The 25,557-nt window shown below is 40.4% G+C and overlaps 2 protein-coding genes across 2 annotated transcripts in view; both read left to right on the forward strand.

The window, feature by feature from the left end:
• Nucleotides 1-6,905, forward strand: part of unc13b (unc-13 homolog B) — a 69,309-nt gene extending 62,404 nt beyond the window's left edge. Inside the window, exons 33-42 of the mRNA XM_022766633.1 lie at nucleotides 2,940-3,028; nucleotides 3,123-3,269; nucleotides 3,606-3,729; nucleotides 3,841-3,894; nucleotides 4,049-4,126; nucleotides 4,726-4,873; nucleotides 5,113-5,169; nucleotides 5,393-5,485; nucleotides 5,598-5,757; nucleotides 6,620-6,905. Coding sequence (XP_022622354.1) covers nucleotides 2,940-3,028; nucleotides 3,123-3,269; nucleotides 3,606-3,729; nucleotides 3,841-3,894; nucleotides 4,049-4,126; nucleotides 4,726-4,873; nucleotides 5,113-5,169; nucleotides 5,393-5,485; nucleotides 5,598-5,757; nucleotides 6,620-6,905 — 1,236 coding nt within the window. The remainder of the gene's footprint in view (nucleotides 1-2,939; nucleotides 3,029-3,122; nucleotides 3,270-3,605; nucleotides 3,730-3,840; nucleotides 3,895-4,048; nucleotides 4,127-4,725; nucleotides 4,874-5,112; nucleotides 5,170-5,392; nucleotides 5,486-5,597; nucleotides 5,758-6,619) is intronic.
• Nucleotides 6,906-11,388: 4,483 nt separating this feature from the next.
• Nucleotides 11,389-25,438, forward strand: LOC111237498 (phospholipid-transporting ATPase ID-like). The gene is made up of 28 exons (XM_022766620.1): nucleotides 11,389-11,653; nucleotides 12,906-12,989; nucleotides 13,109-13,167; nucleotides 13,367-13,480; nucleotides 13,826-13,924; nucleotides 14,059-14,120; nucleotides 14,308-14,380; nucleotides 14,624-14,694; nucleotides 14,799-14,881; nucleotides 15,837-15,995; nucleotides 16,140-16,228; nucleotides 16,767-16,960; nucleotides 17,058-17,266; nucleotides 17,366-17,409; nucleotides 17,510-17,675; nucleotides 18,079-18,267; nucleotides 18,489-18,604; nucleotides 18,730-18,894; nucleotides 19,185-19,296; nucleotides 19,499-19,604; nucleotides 20,304-20,454; nucleotides 20,891-21,074; nucleotides 21,177-21,400; nucleotides 21,829-21,912; nucleotides 22,070-22,315; nucleotides 22,611-22,749; nucleotides 22,864-22,994; nucleotides 24,040-25,438. The coding sequence occupies exons 2-28, from the start codon at nucleotides 12,932-12,934 to the stop codon at nucleotides 24,310-24,312; spliced, it is 3,600 nt and encodes a 1,199-aa protein (XP_022622341.1). The 5' UTR covers nucleotides 11,389-11,653; nucleotides 12,906-12,931; the 3' UTR covers nucleotides 24,313-25,438.
• Nucleotides 25,439-25,557: the final 119 nt, after the last annotated feature.

Here is a 25,557-nt window from a genome sequence, read left to right on the forward strand (position 1 = left end):
TTTCTTTCTCTGTCGATAGACCTCATTTGATTTGAACTTTTATCTTTGAAGATCATGTTTTGTGGAAGTCGTTGTTTTGCAAGTCTTTCACTGATGCATCAGGTGATTAGTTAACGATGGGGTTTGGGTTGATGTGTTGAAAGGTGAAAGGCTGCAACATGTGAGCTCCTTTTTGAGAGATCAGTTGAGTTTGTGTCTATAAGTGAGTTGCTTGTCAGTGCAATAGGAAGGCATAAGAAAGACAAACAGTGGTTTATTGATCAAGGATCAGATTACATTATTGTCTGCCGGGTTTTTTTTTTTTTTTTCACACGGTTTCTCTGGGACTGAAAGAATTTTAGGAAGTACCTCCATAAATTATTTAAATTATTTTATTTGTTAACCAAAATAAAAGAAAATGTATTTGCTTGTTGACCAAACAATTTGGAGTTTATCTACATGATTATGAACTGAAGTTTGTAGACTTTTTGGAAATGATAAAGGAGCATAATCTTCCAGTTGCAGTAAAATCATGTAAAAGCACAAATGAAGCACAATCCAAAAGCAAAATACAATATAATAGGAATATTTTACCCCCCAAAAATTGTTGACATGGAACCTATATAAAGCCTTAAAAATGCAGAAATTACATTTGCAATGGTATAGAATATTCAGCATTATCTACTAACAATTTTAAATAATTAATGTAGGAAGATAAACTTTATTTAGATTATTTACAGTCTATAGCTTAAATGGATCTCTGCTTTGTGTTGGTATCGGTCTGTTCGGGTACTATTAATGTATGCATTGAAATCAATATAATAAATTAATTATTTTATTTAACAATTTTTAATTTTAATTTAAGTATATGATTTAAAGATAGCTCAATCAAACCAAATCAGTGAAAAATACACTGTAAAGAGCCAGTTGTGTTTTTTTTTTTTTACCACCTTTTTTGGATTTACAACTGAATCCTCATGTCTGCAGTAAACAGACAACAACTAGGTGAATATCTATATGCAAACTAAGCCTTGGAGTCACAGTCATGTTGTTCTTCTCTTTTCTAGCGCAACAATAACATGCTAGCGTGGCAGGCAAGTTCACTGTATATGCATGCATGTTTTGTGATACATGCATGCATATACAAACATATACACGTCCATCTCACCACTGAATATGGTTGTGGTGCTGGCGGCTATGAGAAATAAACTTTAATATTTTGTGTTGTCTTTTCACTGCGACTCCTAGTTTGAGGAGAGTGAGGAGGAGGAGGAGGAGGAGATGGAGGAGATGGAGGAGAAGGAAGAAGTAGGGGAGGAAGGGGAGAAAATTGAGGTTGAGGTTTGTTGCGGTCTGAAGTGGTTTTAACCTATAACATCGTGCGTGGAGTCATTCTTCTTCACCGTTTCCTTGTTCTTCCTACATCACAGTGAGCCTCACTGATGATGTCCCACTGAAACAAGACGCCCCCGTGGTTATCATGGTGGAGTTTACTGTGTCTGTCTAGTTTTTATCGTCATCCGTGGTTGTTTTCCACCTCGAGTTTTCACTTTCTTTCAGTGACATTTTCCCCAATCTTTCCTCTAAACCGATCACTCATTTCCCCTTTAACAACAGTTATTTCTGAATTTTCTGTTGGACCTTTTCTCGTTTTAAATTTCATTTTGATAGTTTGTCATTTTTATTTCTCTTTATTAAAAAATCTCGAAATTTTCCCCGCGCACAAAGATGGATACACCAGTGGAAAAGGTAGGTTACATGTATACATGGACACCAGGGTATATCTGCTGCCACCGCACTTTGTATAATGGCACTTGATGACACCTGCAGTTACGAATGAAAATCAAATTCCAAATAGGAAATGACAGTTAACTGAGCTTGTCCTGTGTTACCCTCCACCTCTCTGTGCTGCCGTAGACTGAAAATGCATTTGAAGAGAAGAAGGTGAGTGTCGGTGTACAGACTCACTCATTAGTAAACCGATGCACGCAAAAATACTCGAAGGCAAAAAAAAAAAATAAATAAAACACGTACAGCACATTATAAACAGAACACAATCCATTTCTAGCTGCCATTTTCTCCCCTGAAGCCTTCCCTTTGTGCTGCATAGCAGGAACTTCTCAGTCTCCCCTCACTAATGGTGCTACGTAACCCTGACAGCCCATGAATCAAAAGGCCATTGGATCATTGACTTAATGAGCCACACCATGGGCTTCATCCATATGGCTTAGCTAACCCCCCCCATCCTCCCTCCCCCCGCCCCCAGGCAGTGCTTATTTAGATGATGCCACAGTATACCTGTGTTAGGTATTCTGGAGGTAATTCATGGATCTTTTCCTACTTGTCCCCTCACCCTGTGCTTTTGAGACTCACTACTTGTAAGACAGGCATCTCTTGCAATATTAAACTTTTTACTTTTTCAATGTGCTCCCATTGGTAGTTGGAGACGGCTGAGAAAAAGGTGGGTTTGTGTGGACATGTGTGTCAAATTTTAATCATTTCTTTTCTTTACAAACTGCAGTCATGGTGTGTGTGTGTGTGTGTGTGTGTGTGTGTGTATATATGTGTTGGACATTTCTCTGCTACAGGAGCATAGAATACAAACATTACAGTGCAACCTGAAAGAAACCTGAATTACATTTGTTTTGCCTCTCATCCCATGGTGTGAAGCATGACATTAATAACACGATGTAACATTTTGGCCAAAAGCTGCAAATAGGAAATTAAATGAATCTCTTTTATGAACGGCTGTGAAAGGGTTTCCGGGTCCTCCGTGTTTGGGGGAAAGCTGCCACATGCTTTCTCTCTTGAGAGTAATTATTTTCTCTGCACTTTCAAAGTTTGTGAAAGCTTAGGGAAGATTGGAAAAGTTCTTTTTTTTGACTCTGCTGCAGTATATACAATAAATGGCCCTCAGTCGATTTTAAACCGACACCTCCTGGGCTTCTGTCTCTCTGCAGATGGACACTGAGGCCAGCGACTTACTGAACGACCTGCAGGTGAAGCTGAACAACGTGCTGGATGAGCTCAGCAGTACATTTGGAAACAGGTACATATACAGCTCACACATACACATATATCATTATACATATCAAGTAGCCTTGCATGCATTTGTGCTGATTGATCATTATCTTCCTTTTCAGTTTCCAGAGCCGCATCAACGATTGCATGCGACAGATGGCGTCTCTGCTGTACCAGATCAAAGGACCGCTCAACGCCAACAACAAAAACCAGGTGGATGCCGACTCTGATAATATGCTGAGGCCTCTCATGGATTTCCTGGATGGAAAGTGAGTGGATTCATTAAGATCTGACACTCAGGTTCTCCTTCCCTCTTTTAAGAATTTAACTGTAGTTTTGACTATTAAATGTTTCTCTCATTTCTTCTTCTAGAAGTTTTCCTTTTTTCCTCTTTTTATCCTGATATAATCAGCATGTAATCACACTCTTAAGGTCACACTGGAACTGAATTTCTATTTGCAGAGATCATTTGGTTAAAATCTTTAATTGGATTTCTTTTAACAAATACCAGCAGCAGTTAGGGGTTAACACTCCTCCGCACTCTCTATGCTCAGTGCATCTCATTAACCTGAGATGTACTTGTGTGTGTTTGCATGTTTTTGCAGGCTGACACTGTTCGCCACTGTCTGTGAGAAGACCGTACTGAAGCGTGTGCTCAAGGAGCTTTGGAGGATGGTAATGAGCAGCCTGGAGAAGACGATTGTCCTGCCGCAGGGCAACGATACCTTTGTAAGTCTAATGTTTGTTTGTTTGTTTGCTTCAGCATATCGTCATATTGCAAATAGGACTTTTAAGTGCATAAATTCAACAGAAAGTGTTTTTTTTTTTTTTTTCTTTCAGGGAGCACAGATCCTCTCAGCTGCAAAAGAACTTGGTCAGCTCTCCAAACTCAAGGTATCACGATGCCTTCATACATTTTAATCCATGTTAAATGGAGCTCAGTGTTACCAGACTCTGAAGAACTGACCGTAAAATTATTCACTGAGAGCGAATGCATCTATTTTTATGCAGCTAGCTCACCTCTTTTCTCATCATTTGGATTGTGCAGGATCACATGGCAGGGGAGCCTAAAAGCCTGTCTCCCAGACAGTGTGCTGTCATGGATGTTGCACTGGACACTATCAAGGTCAGTTTATACCACAGGGCTTTGGTTTCATTAGGGTGCAGGGTAGACGGGTCAAATTAGCTTCATCAACTATTCATCCATTAATCAGGTACCCTGAGAGGTTAGGCGGTCGGCTGATTTCGACTGGCCCCCGACAAAGTTTGTAGAGGATAATGTGGATGAAATGAGGGGTGAACTTTACAAAGCAGCTATCCAATTAACAAATTAAGTTAGCCAGATAATTTTGGAAAAATGCTATAATGTTTCTATTATTTACTTAACCGTGAGTTTTTTTTATCTGTATTTCCAAATGGATCATCAGGAAGTACAGTGATGTTTTCCACAATTAAAGGATAATTCTGGCATTTTCATTTTCAATCTGAACTTTATTTTGACTTTTTTGCTGCCACACTGACTGACTGTGTTTGGACTTGACTAGCTGCTGGCTTAGGCACTTTTAATATACATTAACTCCAAAACAGCTTTTTGGGATCATTACCAAAACATGCAAATCGAACCATCTTTTTTGGATTAAATAATCCCTAATGCTAATATATAGTAGTTTATTAGCATTATTCCTCTTGAGGTTCGTATGGACTGACCCTTGGTTTCCTTTGCAGCAATACTTCCACGCAGGAGGCAACGGGCTAAAGAAGGCGTTCCTGGAGAAGAGTCCTGAGCTGTCCTCACTACGCCACGCTCTGTCCCTCTACACCCAAACAACAGACACACTCATCAAGACCTTTGTCACCACCCAGCATGCACAAGGTAGTTCAGGCCACTGCCTAATGATGCATCTAAAGCGTATAGGGCAAAAACCTTTCCCATAACAGACCAGGAGAGGGCGCCAACTGAACAATGTGTGTTTGATTAACAAGGTCTTGCACTGAATATTCCCTCCTTTAGGTCTGCACCTGTATTTTGTGTGTTTAAAATGTTCCTGATGCTAGAATTTGTTGACATGTTATTGCTGTCTTCTCTTATCTCCTGTGCTGCCTCTGTGCCAGTGCACAATGGAAAGGGTATTAGGTTAACCCCCAATGAAAAAATACAGCCCAGCAGGGGTAGGTTTCATTGAAATCATCCGCCAGACTTCCTCTCTCTTTCCCCACCCGCTCACCCTTTGTACATTTTGTTGCTCTGTGCCACTAAGGTGGATAGGTCAACCCTAACCCAACCTCTCCACCTGTATCCTCCTCTCATACTGACTGTGCATTGTGACTCAAAGTTTCTTTTTTTTGGTCTGTATGGGGCCCCATGAAAGCTCACTGATGTACATAATCCTAGGTGCGGGCGTGGACAAGCCGATAGGTGAGGTGTCTGTCCAGATTGAGCTGTACACTCATCCTGGGAGTGGGGAGCGAAAAGTTACCACCAAAGGTCAGTTTGAGCTTTCATAGAAAATAAAAAAAAATAAAAAAATGTGGCGTTTTTTTACACAACGTTTACCCATCTCATCATATCGTGTGTGTTTGCACATGTGTTACTACAGTCATGGGAGCCAGTGATTTAAAATGGCAGACGTCTGGCATGTTCCGGCCCTTCGTGGAGATCACCATGATCGGGCCTCACCTGAGCGACAAGAAACGCAAATTCCAGACCAAATCGAAGAACAACAGCTGGTCTCCCAAGTTCAATGAGACCTTCCACTTGTAAGTACTGTAACACTCGTACCCACTTTCTTTAATGCCTTTATTTGAAAGGGGAAAGTGGAGAGACAGGAAATATAGGAGAGAGTGGGGGAGAGACATGCAGTAAAGGGTCCGGCCGGGAGTTGAACCAGGGGCCTGCTGATTGTACCCACTCTTGTAACTGAATATGGATATAGAAAGAACCACTGACATTTTTTTTTTAGAGTGGATAGCTGATAACTTCAAAACTTGGAAATCTCTCTCATATAAATATGATTCTTTTATGTTTTTTTGTTGTTGTTGTTGCTGTTCAACAGCGTCATTAGCTGTGTATGGCTGCACATTATATCTATTTACACAATACATGTATAGTATATTTTCTACATTTACAGCTACATTAGGCAGCTTGGTAACTTGAACATTCCACATTGTACATATTTGTATTTTTTTTTTTAATTCCCATTTTTATTGTCAATATTTTATTGATAGAATATTCTATTTATATTTCAACTACTACTTGTAGTTTGTACTTTCTCTTGCTTTGTGTTCCTTTATATTTTTCATCTTACTATATTTATTGTTATGCACCGAAACAACAAAACGAATTCCTCGTATGTGAAACCTACTTGGCAGTAAACCTGGTTCTGATTCTGAACACTAGTCCACCAGTCCGACTCGCTCCAAGGCAGATATTTAAAGAATCTGACGTTCAGCTCTCAGTATGATTTAATGTGACATCAGTAATGTTTTTTACCAACATGGCTAATGTGTGCATCTTCTCTGGTGCCTCGGAGTTTTGGGTCTCATAAAATTAGGGCCTAGAGCAGATTTCCGGCTAACCTGCTGCCGTGTTGTTGAATAACTGTTTGTTCTCTCTCCACAGTGTTCTGGGTAACCAGGATGGCTTCGAGTGTTATGAGCTGCAGGTCTGCGTCAAAGACTACTGTTTTGGCCGTGCCGACCGAGTGGTGGGGTTGGTCGTGATACAGTTGAGAGACATCATGGAGAAGGGCAACTGCGCCTGCTGGTGCCCGCTGGGACAACGCATCCACATGGACGACACGGGCCTCACCGCCATGCGAATCCTCTCCCAGCGCTCCAACGACGACGTGGCCAAGGAGTTCGTGAGGCTGAAGTCAGAAACGCGGTCGGCCGAGGAGGGCAGATGAGGAGAGCCGGAGACGGAGAGAGAGAGAGAGAGAGAGAGAGAGAGAAAGACAGAAAGGATGGAAGGTCTCCTGATTTCAGAATGAGAGAAGGATCTCATGAGACAGTTTTGTCAAAAAGCAGGGAATTGTTATCCTTAGCTTGCCAAGTGGACTCTTTCTTAGACCTTTGATGTGTCTTAGCTGCTGTTGACTGTTTGGTTGCGCCTTGCCAAGCTCGCTGACACACTGTCACGTTCAACACTCTGGGTATTTTGGACAAACACTCAACTTTTCCGTTTCCCTGAAACACTCACGTTATTGACAGAGGAACTGTACAGCACAGAACCACACAGACACCGGCTCATTAACCTTCACACTCACCAGCTGTTTCACCAGGCAGTGACCACCTACCCCGTCACTTAACCTGTTGTTTTTTTTTTTTTTTTTTTTTTTTGGTTTGTTTTTTTTAACCCCCTGTCCCCATAAGCTGGAGTGGCACAGTGCGCACGCCACAGCCTCAAGGGAACAGAGGATGCCAGCCCCCCCCCCGCTGGAGGGGCCAAACAAGTTCCCACACCTTCCAAGTGTTGTTGTGCAATAACCCCCCCCAACCACCCCCCACCCCTGAACCCCCCGCCCTCAAACTGTGGCCATGTGTTTGATGCCTTACACTCTGCAAACTGTGAATGTGTGTGAAGTAAAGAGGTCTCTTGTGAGCGCCCTGTTCGGTAGCTCCACTGTGATGGTCTGAGTAAATGTGAAAATACTGTATGGTTTATCTCATAAAGAGCTCTTTTGTTCGATGAATGAATGGCTGGTAGCTAGGAGACAGTCCTAGTCAATTATTGAACAGAGTGCAAGAGAAGATGATTAAATATTTCACCGGTTAATCATGTAGAGATAATGCTTCAACAGAAGGTACTTCATTAATAACCTTTTGATTTTACCCCTTGATTTAAATAATTGATCAGTTAGATGTGTGCCTTGCTATGTTAAGTTTGCATTCTTTTTTTATTTTACCCAGGAGAGACAACAGTCACATGATCAGTATATAAATTAACAGCAAATATGATTTAAATCAAAAACAGAGTAGACATTCACTGTGTATGTTAAAGGAGAGTCCTGTTTCGGCCATATTTGTTTATAAGCTCAATTAACAGCTCTTGGCTCACGTGGCCTAGTGTGACCATGATGGTGCAGCCATTTTATTTATCTTTTTCTTTTTTTTTTTTTTTATACGTATTTATTGCTATTTGTGCTTTTCAAAGCTGGCGATTTAAAATGTTGTTTACTGCTGGGAACTGACATGTTTGCCACAACAGTGTGTTTGAGAATTTTGCACAATCCGAACGAGTTGTTTCTGTAGCGTCGTACGCGTAAACAAGATGAGTTCAACACCCTGCGAATAAAGTGAAAACCAAGTGTTTTGTTATGAAAGTAAAAGGTATTTTTCGTTTGTAGTAAAGAAATATTACAGGTTGGACTTTCAGGTTACAACTTTTTCTTCCTTAAAAAAAAAAAACAAAACAAAAAAAACAAAAAACGATATCTGATAAGGAGTGTAGAACTATTTATGGTTTACATATCTCTTCCTGCTCTGTTTTCTTCTACTTCTTTTTAGTGGCCTTATACTTTGATGAAAAAACAAACTAAATATGTGTATCTCTGAGTTCCTTTTTTTTTTTTATCTGTGTATTTCCTTTGGCTCTCAGAAAATGAGGACTGGCCACTTGTTTTTTTTTGCCCACAATGATGTCAAATGAGTTTTTCCAAGTGATGCTCCTTATTATTTTGTACTTTTTATCTTCGATGATATTGCAATCGTTGTAACTGTATGTAGGCTGGGTTTTCTTTGCCGTCTTGTTTTATTTTGTGTCACGTTTTGTAAATATTTCCCATAATTAATCCTCTTTAATAGTTTGGGGACGATGTCAGTCGCTGTATTGTAAGATACGTTTGAGTTTTATGGACAGAGATAATATGCAGTGAGATGTGTGCCAGTGAATTTGTTCATAACTGATGGAGAAATATTAAAATGTTACACTTAATGAAGGATGGGTATTGCTATAGTATGAGAACCTCAATGTGTGCACATTTTTAAACCAGTCACATCATGTAGAAACCACTCAATCAGATCCCTCTTTGTTACACACTAACCTTTGTGAATAATTTATTTATGTTATGAGGGCAAATATCTCACAGCCATTCTGTAATATACATGTTCCTTGTGTGCCAAGTTGCAAGTGTTCACTTTTGATTTTTTCTTTTTTTTATTTCTGCGTTTTCTAAATTTGTTAACCCTTGCACTTTCACTAAATCACTGCAATAGTTAACAAGTACAGTATATCAGTCACCGCAACTGCATTTTTGTGATGTTTTCTTTGTATTGTCACGACTCTGAACTGTTGTTGTCATCATGTAAACATTCCAGTTAATGAATTTTGTATAAAGTATTTGAGAGGTATCTATAAATGTGTCTACATGTGTTTTTTTTTCTCAATGACATCACAGATTTTTAATGGAGTTTTACGTTTCATCAGTTTTGGTGCCAACGTGATTGATTTTTATTTATTTTCCACTTAGGTTTGCGATGCACTCCCATGCAACCCATGAGCCGCTTAATTTCAGCCAGGTTAGTGTAACTGCATGGTTAAACAGATCCTTTAATGTTTATATTATTATCACACAGGCTGGTGTCATACTGTGGGGAATTCAGTCGTATTAATTAAACCAACTATTGTCCCACATACACCAGTTCATCTTTTAATCTTTTATAAACCTTACCTAAACTTATATCTGCTTTTTTTTTTTTTTTTTGTAGCATTAGGAGCACCTCATGGATACAGCTTACTCACTCACAAAGTCATACAGGCATTTGACCATCAGACAACTGAGTCTAAGTAGATTTTTATGCCTCCACGCCAGCGACAGCCAGAGCTGGAGGCTTATTGTTTTCAGGTTTTCCGTCCATCTGTCCCATTCTCATGGACGTGATATCTCAGCATTGACGGAACTTCAATTTTCAAATTTGGTACAAACATTCACCAGGACTCAAGGATGAGCTGGTTAGATTTTGGTGGTTAAAGGTCAAGGTCACGGTGACTTCACAAAACACATCTTTAGTGGGGCATCATTACTGCAGAAATACACAAATACACACACTTGGATAGATATTTAAATTCTCATGGCATGAGGAATAAGGGTCAATACAATTTTCAGCTTGTTAAATGATGCTCACAAGCAAATCCAGTGACCTATGAATAAGACTGAGAACATACTGAGAACATATAAATAGAAATTATTCTGCCATTGGTGAGGTCACAGAAGCTTCTGTGATACCTTTTGAACATCTGTACTTATATTTCTGTGTGTGTGTGTGTGTGTGTGTGTTTGTAACTTCAGTGTCGCACACAGTGTGGGACCCTTGAGCACTGAGTGGCACACAGTTTTCTATTTTGAATCTTCAGATGTTCACAAAAGCACTTCTTACTCGGCAAATTTCTGTGCAACCTCACTGTCGATAAAACCTGTGCACAAATTTAATTTACATGTTTTCATTTTTTTTTTTCTACAAGTACAAATCTTTTCTACAGAACCTGAATTTCTCACATGCGTTTTTTTCACAAAGATCATTACTGACCCTTATTTGAGCCCATACAGGTAATACCAAAATCTTTCAGAAAAAGAAAACCAAGGTTACTAAATTAAACCAGAAATGCCCATAACGATTCTCCTGTTGGTAACTGCTGTTCAACAGTCAGAGGACTTTCAAAATCACCACCATGCAGCTATGAAATGCTAAATCTTTTGTTTACATCCAGGGAATGCTCTTGAATGCTGCTTTGATTGTCAGGAAGTTGATCTTCATGTCATGCTTTAGTGTTTCCTGTTGGATCTGGGTCAAAGCATGCACGTGTGTGTTAGGACTGGCGGGCAGAGAGCACACACACATAAACACAATAACTAATTTAGCAAGTGGTTCATGTTGAGGTCCCCTGGACAACACAGCGTTCCTTTGTGCTCGAGCCCAGGTATTAAATTCCATTTCTGAAAGCACCTGGACGTGTATATCAGTCGTGAAGTGACAATATTCAGTCATAATGTTGTCATAACGCACAACTAGTGAGTCACTGGAAAAAAAAAAGTTTCATGATTCAAGAATGCAACAAATACTTGGCTTGTTTTGCTCCTATGAAAGCGGCAACATGTCAGTTGGATTAAAGGAGCTGATATTGAAAATGAAAAAAAGATAAGTCCTCAGTCTGAGCATGCGCACCCATCACAGGTTGTTACATACCTGACCGCCCAGATCACAACCTCTATGTTGGCCCTGATTGGCTGGAGCTTTTCACCTGCACTGTTGTTTTACTGCCCCTCCACTCCTGCCCCGTCTCACCATCCAGGTCCAAAGATCGCTGCACTGTTTGCTCAGGCCCAGAGCTGTTAGGCGCAGGGAGATCCCTGCTCTTCCTGCATGAACCTGAAACCTCTACTGTGAGCGCCTCTCTCAGCACTACACCACTTCACCTGTCGTCCATCCTGGGTGTCTTTCATCCGGCAGGAGGCCCCATTCGAACCCCCATTCCTCTGTCTGGGCCAAGGTTGGTCCCTTGTCGTTCAAACAGAGCACAGACGAGGGCCTGGATTTACTTTACCTGCGGGGGAATCCAAGGGAGGATTGAAACTTGCAGCATTTTTCCTCTCGTTTTCCCAGGGCCCCATGTGTGTGCAGCACTTAAAGGAGACAAGAAATCACATTTTTGTTTGAGGTATGTGGCTGTTTTCTTCTATTTTCAGACTTTGGGATCTCTGTGGACGAAGATCACGAAGCAGGCCACGGTTCTGAGCCCTTTGAAATGTGAGAAAACATATAACTAATCAAAGTCCAGGCCTTGTGGCTCATTGATTGTGATTCACAATAACAGATAGATTTCATAGCTGTGTGAGTGTGATAGTGGAACAATAACAGAGTGAGAGAAACATGTGCAACCAAGCCTTTCAGTTTGGAACTGGCTTGGGTTTTTTCCTAAACTGATTACCAGTACAAAGCAGTACAGAGCAGTGGTGAAAAATGTCTCATTTATCTTTCAAGTATAACTTCAATTTTCTTTTATGTGGGGAACATACACTTTATTGAATTATTTTGAAAAAGAATACAGGAAAATTGGTTGTGTTTTTTTTTTTGCTGGACACTCAGGGCACAGATGAGTCACTGATTTCTGGTCATTTTTGGATTTTTCATATTCTTCCTGTTCCGTTTTTTTTTTTTGGGGGGGGGGCAGATGTCTGATGTCTCTGATGTCTCTGCGCAGAGATGCATGAATTCTTGCCTGGTTCTGTTCTAGTTTTAGTTGTCATATTGTGAGTGTAGATCGTTGATAAAGTCAAACGTCCATGGTCATATCATATCGTCTTGATCTTTGTGTTGATGGATAATCTGCCATAAATTTTATTCTGGTACAAAGGGTTGCGGAGGGAGTGGCTAGATGTGTTTATAGCCCTGCAGCTCAGATAAACTCCAGAGGACTTTCTAAGTGATACAACCTTGAAGGAAGTTTTTATGCATGTCTGATAAATAATCTAGTGTAAATGTCATGTTACATTATAGAAATGCAAAGAAATATACCTTAAGGGTGTGAATCTTACCCGTTTTTGTCACCATGACAATTTGACTGAGGGCCTGATCAAGAATTTTGGAAAATTTGATTCGAGGGAACCACATTACACACATGGTCGTTTTGGTGTTGCCTTTTTTTTTTTATAGTTTGCAGTTGGCTGTGAAAGTAATTAGTCAAATGATGGTCCCCGCCGTCTGCATTTACATGATATCTGTACAGATATTCACGCTAAACCAGACTTGTACATGACTGTTTGACATGAAGTGCTTCCCCCTCACTTTTTGCCACAGTTACCCCTTCCAGTTGCTGTGCCGGTATACGGTCTAACTACAAAGAAATGGCTCTTTGCCTGACCTGCTCTATACTTCACTCTGTGGAAACGTTACGCTTGCTCTTTCTCTAGGTGCGAAGTATGGAGAATCTGAGTTAATGATGGGGTCGGTAGTGTCAAACTTTGGCCAGCTGTGTGGAAAAGTGAAGACGGAAGGTGAGATCCGATGCCTGCGCGAATACAGTGTGTTGTATGCAGGGGACACGCCTGCATCCATCTCTTGGTCCGGGATGGACTTTTGTTTTATGATCTCTTGGTCTTTTCTTTTCCCACAGAGGAGGAGAGATTCTTGCGAGCTAATGACAGACCTTTCAACCTGTCTTACCACTATGCTGTAAGTGTAGAAACTAAACTTCCTGCGTGTATTCAGCAGATAACCTTTCCCTCTTCACCTCGCAGTTAGATATAGTGAGGATGTTTTGTTGTGCTGTCCTTAAAAAATTAAGAACTTTCTCAAATATCATGACTCATGTTGAATCATATTAAGAGTACACAGCACTGTCACTGTCGTGTGTCACTTTCCTCTACTTCAGAACAACGCCATCAAGACCTCCAAGTACAACATTTTCACCTTCCTGCCGCTTAACCTCTTTGAGCAGCTCCGGAGGCTCGCCAATGCCTACTTCCTCTTCCTCTTTGTCCTTCAGGTAGACATTTTCCTCTTTTTCAGAGTCAACGTGGACTGTATGTGGTTCAGAGGCTTTACACGCAGCCACATGCACAGCTGTTGTTGATTTGAAGGCACATGTTTGCTTAAAAGTGAATCAGAATTCAATCTGTATCCATGTTGTAGATTGACTTAGAATTTTCACACAAAGTCCATCCACTTATCAAGGGTTATAATTATTTTTGCTAACTGATATTGGCAGACTTTATTCCTTCCTTCCAGATTCCTGTGTAAATAGTGCATCATTTAATCCAACAGATGCAAGGTAGTGAAGCATTTCAAGTAAGTGTGTGTGTGTGTGTGTGTGTTTGTGTTCTCCCGACAGCTCATCCCACAAGTGTCCTCTCTCTCCTGGTTTACCACGGCGGTCCCTCTGGTTCTGGTGCTGTCTATAACAGCAGTCAAGGACGCCAGCGATGACATAGTAAGCGATGAAAAGCAATCTTACTGGGGGCAAAATTGAAAAACAAATCAATTTGTTAATTAACTGAAGGGGAATGTCACTCGAAGACAGAAAATAGGAAACTAAAGCCATTTTCTCTTGTGTCAACGGAGTAGAACAGACACAAAAGCGACAATCAAGTGAATAACCGCAGGGTGGACGTCCTCATCGATGGAGAGTGAGTCATTTAAGATAATTCTTATGTACATGATTTCACATTGTATATTTCTCATTGTATATATCATATTTGTAAATGACACATGATAAAAGTACAAATATGCAGCTTAGAGCTGTAAAAGATGATTTGAGTGTTGTGCAGTGTTGAGATTTCACGGTTTGTTTTACGTTTATATTTTTTCTGGCAGACTGAGAAATGAAAAATGGATGAATGTTCAGGTTGGAGACATAATCAAACTGGAGAACAATCAGTTTGTTACAGTGAGTACAGATATATATATATATATAATAAAGATTATTATTACAATTTATTTATTTATGTAAATGCAAGGGAATGCTAATATATTATAGCACAATGCTGCTCTATATTTGATGCTTTCAGTGATAACAGCTACACTGTTTTCAAGACTAAGTTCCCCTAAGTGATGGTAAAGTTTTGCTCATCTTATCATCTTCCATAATCTCAGCCATCTGTACACTGAACTTAATGGTTTCATCTCTCAGGCAGACCTTCTGCTGTTGTCCAGCAGTGAGCCTCTCAACCTGGTGTATGTAGAAACAGCTGAATTAGATGGGTGAGTGTGAAGTGCATTTGTGTGCGCGCGCATGAGCGTCTCACACTGTCTTGGATTTCCCGTCAGTCACATCCCTCTCACGTCCTCTCTCTTCACTCCCCCAGTGAAACCAATCTGAAGGTGAAACAGGCCCTGACTGTAACCGGAGAGTTGGGGGACGGCATCGGCGCTCTGGCTGGCTTCACTGGTGAGAGGCTGAAAGAAAAACAGGAAACCGGATTTTTTTTTTAGAATCGCGGTCTGGCTTTTTTAATCAGTACCGTAGGGAAAAGATTATCCTTGATTTTTTTAGTCGAGACATTGAAATTTCTGTGATCAACTTTATTATGAAAAAAACAACAGCACAGACATCTGAAGCGAAAGGAAAACATTCCAATAATAATACTTTTACATAGATGACCCGGACATGAAAAAGAGAAACTTTTTTTTTTTTTTTTTAACTTTTTTTCTGTGTTTCTTCTCTTTTGGAGGTGACACATGGAAGATCATTTCTGCCAGTAAAGATAAAAAAAAATAAAGAAGCAAAATTAATCATGATTAAAAAAATATTCATGATAAGTCAAATTAGATTAAAAAAAGTCAAACTCTTGACTTAGTAAGCTAAAATCCTGACCTCTTAACTCTTAGAAAGATTTATACATTTTGTCTTACAATGTCTTTTTTTTATCTATCATATAGCTTTTCTTGCTTATTTTTTCATTTCCTGGTGGAAATGGGCTTCCATATATTCCATTTTATCTTCCAATTTAGAAAAAGTCCCATTACCTTGATATAGAAATGCTCGATTGCAAGTTAAAATCTTGCATTTAAAATTTGAATTTGAAGGATAAAAGTATTAGTTGAAAAATGTACTTAAAGTATAAAAACTAGTGAAGTATTTAGGCAACTCATCACTTATTATGTATTGAACAATTTTATTATACTGCTGCATATTTTAGAAGCAGATCATACTGTATGTTTTACATGTAAGATCTTAAACTAAAAAGTAACAAGATTACAGTGAAAATACGTTGTGGAAGTAAATAGTACAATATTTCTGAAATATAAAATATATCTGACATATAGTGGAGTATAAGTATTAAGTAGCCATTAAGTAGCTTGAAGTGGAACAGTGATGCTGACACCTCTCCTCTGTCTCTCAGGTGAAGTGCGATGCGAGCCTCCCAACAACCGTCTGGACAAGTTCAAAGGGACCCTGACTCTAGACGGACAGACCTACGCCTTGGACAATGACAAGGTGCTGCTCAGAGGATGTACTCTGAGGAACACTGAGTGGTGCTTCGGTCTGGTCATCTTCGGAGGTAAACTCTCAGTGCAGTAGCTGTTAGTATAGCGTGTGTGTTTTTTTTTTTTTTTTCATTCAACACGCCCTCTGCAAACGCTGAAAACTTGCCTCTGTCTGCGCGATAGACCGTGATTCTGACCATCAGGTTGAATCTTTCCAGGTCCGGACACCAAGCTGATGCAGAACAGCGGAAAGACGAGATTCAAACGGACGAGCATTGATCACCTGATGAATGTCCTGGTGTTGTGTGTGAGTTTGACATCCACACATACTCACACACAAATACACATTAGCTCACATGCACATTGTCGATGTACATTTTCTAATGTTCACGTTGAAGTTTTGACATTAAATATACTAAAATGCACATCGCAGTTATATGTTACTTTAAATGCAGCACCGCCTTATCTATATTAAACGCACATATAAATCCTAAAATAAACATTGAGAGCACTGAGTAACATCTGCAACGTGTCTTGCTTAAGTACACACACACACACGCACACACACACACACACTCATACACACTACTTACTCTTTACTCAGCATGTCTGTTAGAGGTCACTTGATAAGTCTCTGAATAGAAAACATTTCCTCTATTTACAAGATCTAGCAACCTGGAAGTCATTCATTCACCTATTCCTGAGTCATTGATTACTTAATAAACCATTACCTTCATGAAAACACTTCTTTAAAGTTGAAACGCAGATTGATTTTTCAACTGATCAATATTGTCAGTGGAATATTTTTTGACTCGTCGAGATGTGTGCTGTCTTTAAACTATCAGATCTTTGGTTTCCTGGCGTCCATGTGCTCCGTTCTGGCCATCGGCAACGCAATCTGGGAGGTGAGGGAGGGTTCGATGTTCACGGCCTTCCTCCCTCGTGACCCCGGGGTTGATGCTCCCCTCTCCTCCTTCCTCTCCTTCTGGTCCTACGTCATCGTACTCAACACGGTGGTGCCCATTTCGCTCTATGTCAGGTAGGTCCTTGCACAGGAAGGAAAATTGACGAGTTAATAATCAAATTTGTCTCACATTGTGACATCTTATACCCCCACCCCCCCCACCCCACGTCAGTGTGGAGATCATCCGCCTGGGGAACAGCTTCTACATAGACTGGGACAGGAAGATGTATTACCCCAAGAATGACACTCCGGCCCAGGCGAGGACCACCACGCTCAACGAGGAGCTCGGACAGATCAAATACATCTTCAGCGATAAGACTGGCACCCTGACGCAGAACATCATGACTTTCAACAAGTGCTCCATCAATGGCAAAGCTTACGGTGAGCAGTTCTAGCTTTTATATAAAAGCTACAGAGTTGAATGGACACACCAGCATGAGCTGAATGATTGATTTCAGAACGTATTCCTGTGTGATTCAGGGGAGCTGTTTGACTTTTCTGGACAAAGGGTGGAAATAACAGAGGTAAGAAATACATATGCTGTATACTTGAATTATTTGTAAAGTATGTTATCGCTCCGACTCTTTTGTTTCTCATGTCCGCTTTTTCTTTTTCTTTTTGCAGAAGACAGAGCGAGTGGACTTCTCCTGGAACAAGCTGGCTGATCCAAAGTTCATCTTTCACGACCACAGTGTGGTGGAGACGGTGAGGGAGGGAAACCCTGAGGCTCAGGCTTTCTTCCGCCTGCTGGCTCTGTGCCACACCGTCATGCCTGAGGAAAAGAAAGAGGGTGAGCGTCCTCTAATGGACGTCTTTATTACTACACGACAAGTGGCTGCAAAGGCTTTAAACAGGCGTGTTACATCGCTCTTGTCTTGTCTCTGATGATGAAATATCTTTTTTTTCTTCATATTAACCATTAAGCAACTCTAGGGTGATATTAAATTCCGAACTAGCTGTCTAGTTAGTGTAATAGGAAGAATAATTAACAAATTAATTAATTAAATATATCCTAATAAAGCAATACAGAATTACGGTCATTAGCACAAAATAATATACACTTTTCTGGCATACAGCGGTATATGGTTGACTGAATATCTACTTTATCTTACATAACAGTGTTGTTCAGTCTTTATTAGTGTGTAGGAGCCAAAATGTATGTCTTGCCAATTGCACTGTTTTTCTCCGGGCAGGGGAGCTCTACTACCAGGCTCAGTCTCCTGACGAAGGCGCTCTGGTGACGGCGGCAAGAAACTTTGGGTTCGTGTTCCGCTCACGCACACCAGAGAGCATCACGGTCGTGGAGATGGGCCGACAGGTCACCTATGAACTTCTGGCGGTTCTTGACTTCAACAATGTGCGCAAGAGGATGTCAGTCATAGGTGAGAGACAGTGGTGACGAGATGTCTCCGCGTTTGTGGTTTCATCCACAATATCAGAATCAATATCAGAACTTCAGGAAAACGACCAAATTCACATTTTACTCTCCGAGATGTTTATTTGACTTTGTGCAGGGTCATGGTAATGATCACAGCAACACCTCAGCAATTTTTTATGTGAGACCTCATGACTCTAACTAACTGGCTTTCACTATGATTTCCAGTGCGCAGCCCTGACGGCAAGTTGACTTTATTCTGCAAAGGAGCAGACACCATCATCTATGAAAGACTCCACCCGGCCTGTAACAAACTGATGGAAGTTACCACGGGACACCTCAATGTTAGTGATGCGGTTGCATTGTTTGCTCATATACTCATATAGAACTATGCACAAACTGCTTTTTAATGTACAGTGCATCCGAAAGATGTCAGGATTCGTGTTTGTAACTGCTGTAAACTGTCCAGGAGTACGCAGGCGATGGCCTCCGCACGCTGGTTCTGGCCTACAAGGACTTGGATGAGGGCTACATGGACGACTGGAGGAGGCGCCACCACGAGGCCAGCACCGCCATGGATGGTCGAGAGGAGAGACTCGATGAACTTTATGAAGAGATAGAGAAAGACCTGATGGTTAGTCCACCTGCTCCGGACATATTCCTAGCTAATTTGGCTGCTTAACTTTTTTGGAGAAGAAATGAATGCACTCTTTATGTTTCCCCATAACTCATTAAATGAATAATGAGTTGACACCAGGAAATGAGTAAATAATGTCTCAGACTGACAGAAAGCCTTACTATGCAGACAGAGGTAGAACATTATCAAGAACGTGTCGGGATGGCTTCAGTATTGGAATATTCATCACAGAATGATAGTAAGAAAAACCCTCTTCACATTACCACCCTTTACTCTGCGGTTTGTAGCTGCTGGGAGCGACAGCTGTGGAGGACAAGCTGCAGGACGGGGTGCCACAGACCATAGAGCAACTGGCTAAAGCCGACATCAAAATCTGGGTGTTGACTGGAGATAAACAAGGTTAGTGTGGTAATACATGGGTGAAGTAATACACTACATATATAATGTGAAATATATTTTTATATTCTCTCATTGTGAATCTGTGTGCCTGACACATCTAAACGCCCTGCTTCACTTGAGCTCAGAGTGGAGAGTCAGTGAATGTTAGGCATGTTTGACAGATTAATTGCACCACTGTGATTGTATTGATGTTCTGAAATAGAGACGGCGGAGAATATTGGCTATTCCTGCAACATGCTGAGAGAGGAGATGAAAGAGATTTTCGTTGTGGCAGCTAATACAGCCGAGGGAGTCAAAGAGGAGCTACAGTAAGTCAGACAGATACAAACGACTCTAACACGTGCAGCATCTTCTGAGCCAATTTGAAAATGGTTTTATCTAGCAGGTAATTTTCCAAAATCGACATACTTTTTGACGATTGACCATGCTTTTGTAACTGTTGCTTTGCCCATCAAGCTCTCCTTTCTAGCATGGCACAGAAATGTAGTTTTAAAAAGGTAATGGTGATGAAACTACCACCTGAAATTTGCTGTATTTTTTATTTTTTTTTTAAATAAAAGGTCCTTGATTTCACATAAGAATTTGTTTAATCCAGTCCTTACACATTTGCTTTTGTGTTTTTGGTTTTGTGTGGATAAAATCCAAAGCTTGATGGTTATGGTTACTATGCTATCACTGGACAATAGCTTTTTAAGGGTGGGGTTTAGTGAACAGTGAATTTGACCTTTGAAAGAGTTATAATTTAATACCCAGTAATCAAGTAATTAAAGTACACAGCAGGAGACGCTCACATTTCCCAACTTAGTTGTTCACTTAATAATTAAGGATAACGATTAACTCAATACACTGATATGGTCATGTTCATATAGCCCTGCTGGCCTCATGTTTTAATTGTTGTTTTTTTAGGTGTTTTGGCAAGTAATGTGTTTGTTTCTATCCCAAACACACACACACACACAAAATATCAGAGCTTTTTATCAACTCATCCAACCGTCTCCCTTTTTCAGAAATGCAAGAAGGAAAATGTGTCCCGATGCAGCGGAGGAGCCATCTGTGATCAAGGCTCGTGCAGGCCTGTTTTGGTTACAGAAGACAGAGACTGTGCAGGATGAGAAGGTGGATGGGGATTATGGTCTAGTTATAAATGGACACAGTCTGGTAAGAAGGTTTTTTCAGACACATTGTTATTACCAGTAGCCAACAGAAAGCGTGCCCCCTTTTTGTCTCTGTATGTCCTCATGCCAGAAAAAGTCCTGCTGGATGTCCCACTTTTTATAAATAAATTTACCTGGCTGGGCCCAAAAAGTGAATCTCTCTATCTGCAAAGTCATTGTACAGTTAAAACATTGCACATAGCTATTTTACAGGCTGATTGTAGTATTTTTATTTAAATGTAACTACTTTTAGGCCACCCCAGAGGAAAGGAATGAAATAAAGGATTTATTTCCTATGAATTTTCGTATCAATTTCATAGCACTGACAGGACTTATAGACTTTCTTTTTGGTGTCTGGTTAAAATATTTTGAGGTGGGGGGTGGGGATTTGACTCATACCTCATGACAGCCCAGTAATCCCTTCTTTTCTTTGTTCTTAGGCCTTTGCACTGGAGAAGAACTTGCAGCTGGAGCTGCTGAGGACAGCGTGTATGTGTCAGACGGTGATTTGCTGCAGGGTCACCCCTCTGCAGAAGGCCCAGGTGGTTCAGCTGGTCAAGAAATACAAGCAGGCCGTCACTCTGGCCATCGGGGATGGGGCCAATGATGTCAGCATGATCAAGGGTAAGCTCAAAGCTGTATTTGCTACAAAACCAAACAGCTGGAGAATAGTTACTATTTGTCACTGTTGAAATTCTACTTCTTACTTTCCTGTCTGTCCTTCAGCTGCTCACATCGGGGTGGGTATCAGCGGGCAGGAGGGAATGCAGGCAGTCCTCTCCAGCGACTTCTCTTTTGCCCAGTTCCGTTACCTTCAGCGCCTCCTCCTGGTGCATGGTCGCTGGTCCTACCTACGCATGTGCAAGTTCCTACGATATTTCTTTTACAAGAACTTCACCTTCACCTTTGTGCATTTCTGGTATGCCTTCTTCTGTGGCTTCTCCGCACAGGTGAGGGACATTTAATGGAATAACAGTATGTCACATAATTGAATGGGTTTCATGCGAATGGAAAAGTGCAATGTGTATGCCTACAATGCAGTTATGATGTAGAAAAAAAAACTAAATGTAAATGAAAAGTTAATTAAGATGCAAATAGAAGATTCAGGGGCTGCACAATAGTAGGGAAATCATATCATATAATGCAATGGAGCACAACAAGAACACAAATTACAACCTTAAAGAGTCCTTAAAGAGAGTCCTGTATGGACGCTTTGGAAAATAAAACAAAATTTAAAAGCAAAATACAAATTGTTTCCTAAATATCAATTACTTCTCCACCCAATTCTCTGAGTTCTAGTAGAGGCCAATATACAGAAACCGTACAGTTGTATTAAGGCATTTACACGTTTCAATGTCTTTGTTGTTGTTGTTCATAGACTGTGTACGACGAGTGGTTCATCACCTTGTACAACCTGGTTTACACAGCTCTTCCCGTCCTCGGCATGAGTCTCTTTGACCAGGTACGCACTAAAGGGAAAATTAGTCATTCTGAAACTACTCAGAAACTCAATTACACATCGCATATTTTTTTTGTTTAATATCATATAATTTATACTTAGTTCACACCATGGCGGCTGCATCCTCTGTATCTTCTTTCTAAATCCTCTGTTTCTGCAGGATGTGAATGACCGCTGGAGTTTCCAGTATCCTCAGCTCTACACTCCAGGCCAGTTGAACCTCTACTTCAGTAAGAAAGCCTTTGTGCGCTGTATGATGCACAGCTGCTACAGCTCCCTCATTCTCTTCTTCATCCCATGGGCCGCCATATACGACACGGTCCGAGATGACGGCAAAGACATTTCCGACTATCAGTCCTTTGCTTTACTGGCGCAGACCTGTCTGCTTGTTGTGGTGAACATACAGGTGAGGAATACAGCTTCATCATCACATTATGTTACGGCTGCAGGATTCTTGTTTCACTGTGATGAGATACCTTTTTTTTTAAAGGTATTTAACACTATGAATTAGCCAAAACATGCCAGTTTAGTTATTTTAGCCATACATTTCTTTATCAAATTGCCATTATGCTATCACAATAGAATTACATGTGCTGTGATAGATGAATATTTTTTTCATATTATCCACCCTTTCAACACACATTGTGGAGGGATATGTGCACCACCATAAAAAGAAAAAAAATTTTAATTGCATATTTCAGCTGTGTCTGGACACCCATTACTGGACTGCAGTGAACCAGTTTTTTGTGTGGGGCAGCCTGGCTGCCTACTTTGCCATCACATTCACCATGTACAGCAACGGCATGTTCCTCATCTTCACCTCCTCTTTCCCCTTCATTGGTGAGTATAGATTCAGCTCATTTATAATGTATTGCATGGAGGCGGAGAGGTTGTCAGTGCCCACGTCTCCACTATGTGAATCTGACCGCTGGTCTGATGTTTCTGTGAGTCCAGGCACCGCGAGAAACTCTCTGAACCAGCCTAACGTGTGGCTGACCATATTCCTGGCCTCCCTCCTCTGCATTCTGCCTGTGGTGGCTTTCCGCTTCATCCTCATTCAGCTCCGGCCCACCATCAATGACAAGGTAAGGTAACACATGACACAGACTATAAAATCATCACGTTTCCCACGTTATTTCCCACGTTATCCTTCAGGTAATAATTTGGCCTATTGATGTGTTGAAGAAATTAGAGGGATATGATTAAAGCAGCAACAACAAGAACGAAACAAAACTATTATAAATGGATTTCACAAGTGTTCTTAGTCATATTTGCTTAAACATAATATGTTTGAAATATCGTGGCCTTGGAATTACAAGCTCTCTGTTTGCGATTTGTGTGGTTTTCAGATATTGAGGTTTTGACATCCTAGATAGCAAAACTAATAGAATTCTCTTTTATTGCTCAATACAACTGGCACCCTTAATGTACTCGTAGGCCTACTGATATATAATATCATTTTCTATCATTTTCTATCACATTTTTAAATGAGGTCTCTAGATAAGGTGGATTTCAGACAGAACCTCCTAATTATGAGAATGTATTTTATTCCTCTTCTGCTTCCAGCTTTTCTGACTTTGTTTTAATTCATGTTTTAATTTATGATAACAATCTAGACACCAAGTTCACAGACAGTTTGAACTGATTATGCTGTTCATATTTATTTACTAAAACTGAAATGCAAAGCGACAAAAACATTTTGTCTCCATGTTTGCTGCTCTTCCTCTGTCACTGTTCACCACGGTGAGGTGAGCATATTACATCTCAATTATTTCAGTCTCAGTAAGTGTCATCTCTGAAGTAGTCACGAATAATAACAAGAATTCTTGCAAACAAACAGTAACACGAGCTGTGTAATCACTTTAACACCAGCTAGCTAGCTTTCTAGCATGGGCGCTAATGGTGAACAAGAACTTTAATAATTCTAAGGTTACAAGGTTTTAACAAGGTTACAATATCATGAGAATAAATGAATAAATTTCTGATATACATGTGATATAAACTAGGATAGAATCCAGGAGTTTGTATGTAGTGTGAAATGCTAGAATCCATCATTATTAAAATGAATGAACAAATGTATCCATATTAAGAGGTCTACATGAAAGTCTTGTCCCTGTCTCCCCCTTCTAGGTGAGGTATAAGGTGCGAAAAGAGGCGTTGCCGGCTCCTGCACCTCGTCGCCCACCGGCCAGGCGTATCAGCACCCGTCGGTCGGGCTACGCCTTCTCCCACTCACAGGGCTACGGTGACCTGGTGACATCCCGAAGGTTCCTGCTGAAACGACCCCTGAAGAACCGACACGTCCTGTTCACCCAAACAGACTCTCCTCTGGCTCAGAATCAGCCACAGCACTACCGCACCATCGCAGAGGAGTCGGAAGAGTCATCATCACAGAGCCCTTAGACAGGAGGTATGCAGGGACTAAACCACGGCAGAGAGTGCATGCATGGGACCAACGTGAAAAGCTTTTATTTTGGAGATTAGCTCACACTCATGAGAGGGTGCAAAGGGTAAGGTTCACTTCCTGGATTGTTTCCAGGACAAACCGGTACACTTAAAACTGAGTCTGACTTTAAGTCAAGATTTTTACTAATGGATGCATGTTGTTATCGCTGTAAAAATGTTGGCCGCACAAACAGCCACACTGGTGTTTTTTCCAGCTCAATAAGTACAACTGTCACACTCTGTACTCAAAGGTTTTAGATTCTATTCTTTCATTACAACTACAGTCACCTTGTACAGCATTGCTTTTAAATAAACAGAAAGTAAAAGGAGCCTGGAAAGTACAGTCAGACTAAAAAAGCTCATATTAAGCTTTGGAAAACAGCCAGAGATATTGTATGCAGACTGTAATTAATGGGTTAAAATTGCAATGAGATTAACTTTGTGTCATGCACAAGCAAATCTTTACACTATTTGTTTAAGAGATAAGTTAAATGTTTTAAAAAGTTGCCACTGGCTGATCTGGAGAAACTGGATTACCACACTGCCTGCAACGTGAAGTTGCATTTTGTACCTTTAATTTTTTTTTTTCTCCTAAAGTGAATTTTCAATACTCAGGGTGTCATTCTGAGAAAGGATAAAACTGTGATTTTAGTATCAGTTGAAATCTATGATGAACCTATTTTAACTTTGTTGTTTACATAATTATTTTTTAACATTGTTTTATTATTGTTATGCTCTGTTTTAATTTCTGCTCTGTGTGTTATTTTAATATTCAGGCGTATCATTGAATCACTGTGTTTTTAAAATACAGCCAGGGGTCAGTGTTGTCTCTGGAACTGTGTTTTCAGTTCTCCAGAGCCAGTAAAATAAAGGTAATGCTTAAAGTGTCATAGTACGGACAGAGCATGGACCAGCAGACAGCACTAGAATACTTTTTTCAGTCCTACCACATATCTTGCCATTGTGACCTTCGCTTTATCATGATAAATTGAAAGTCATGATGGTATTTGTTTGTTGCCTGATAGAGGTTTGGACTGAATTGTTCAAATTTCTACACAGGAGATTATTATAAAACAAATAACTTGTTTGACTTGTGTGGCCATTTCTTCATTTATTTATTTTTGAAGAAAATTCTTTCACAGTTTCAATGTAAGCTTTATTTTAGCACCACCTTTTTCATTTCACCACACGATATTGGTTGCA

Source organism: Seriola dumerili, unplaced genomic scaffold (assembly GCF_002260705.1).
Source record: "Seriola dumerili isolate Sdu_G_001 unplaced genomic scaffold, Sdu_1.0 BDQW01000877.1, whole genome shotgun sequence".
Taxonomy (NCBI): domain Eukaryota; kingdom Metazoa; phylum Chordata; class Actinopteri; order Carangiformes; family Carangidae; genus Seriola; species Seriola dumerili.

Bases quoted from the DNA above. Each gene is read 5' to 3' on its own strand.
- LOC111237498 (XM_022766620.1), top strand. From the start codon at position 12,932: ATGATGGGGTCGGTAGTGTCAAACTTTGGCCAGCTGTGTGGAAAAGTG. The intron at 16,229-16,766 runs GTGAGTTTGACA...TTAAACTATCAG, and splicing joins TGAATGTCCTGGTGTTGTGT to ATCTTTGGTTTCCTGGCGTC. The intron at 19,605-20,303 runs GTAAGTCAGACA...TCCCTTTTTCAG, and splicing joins GGAGTCAAAGAGGAGCTACA to AAATGCAAGAAGGAAAATGT.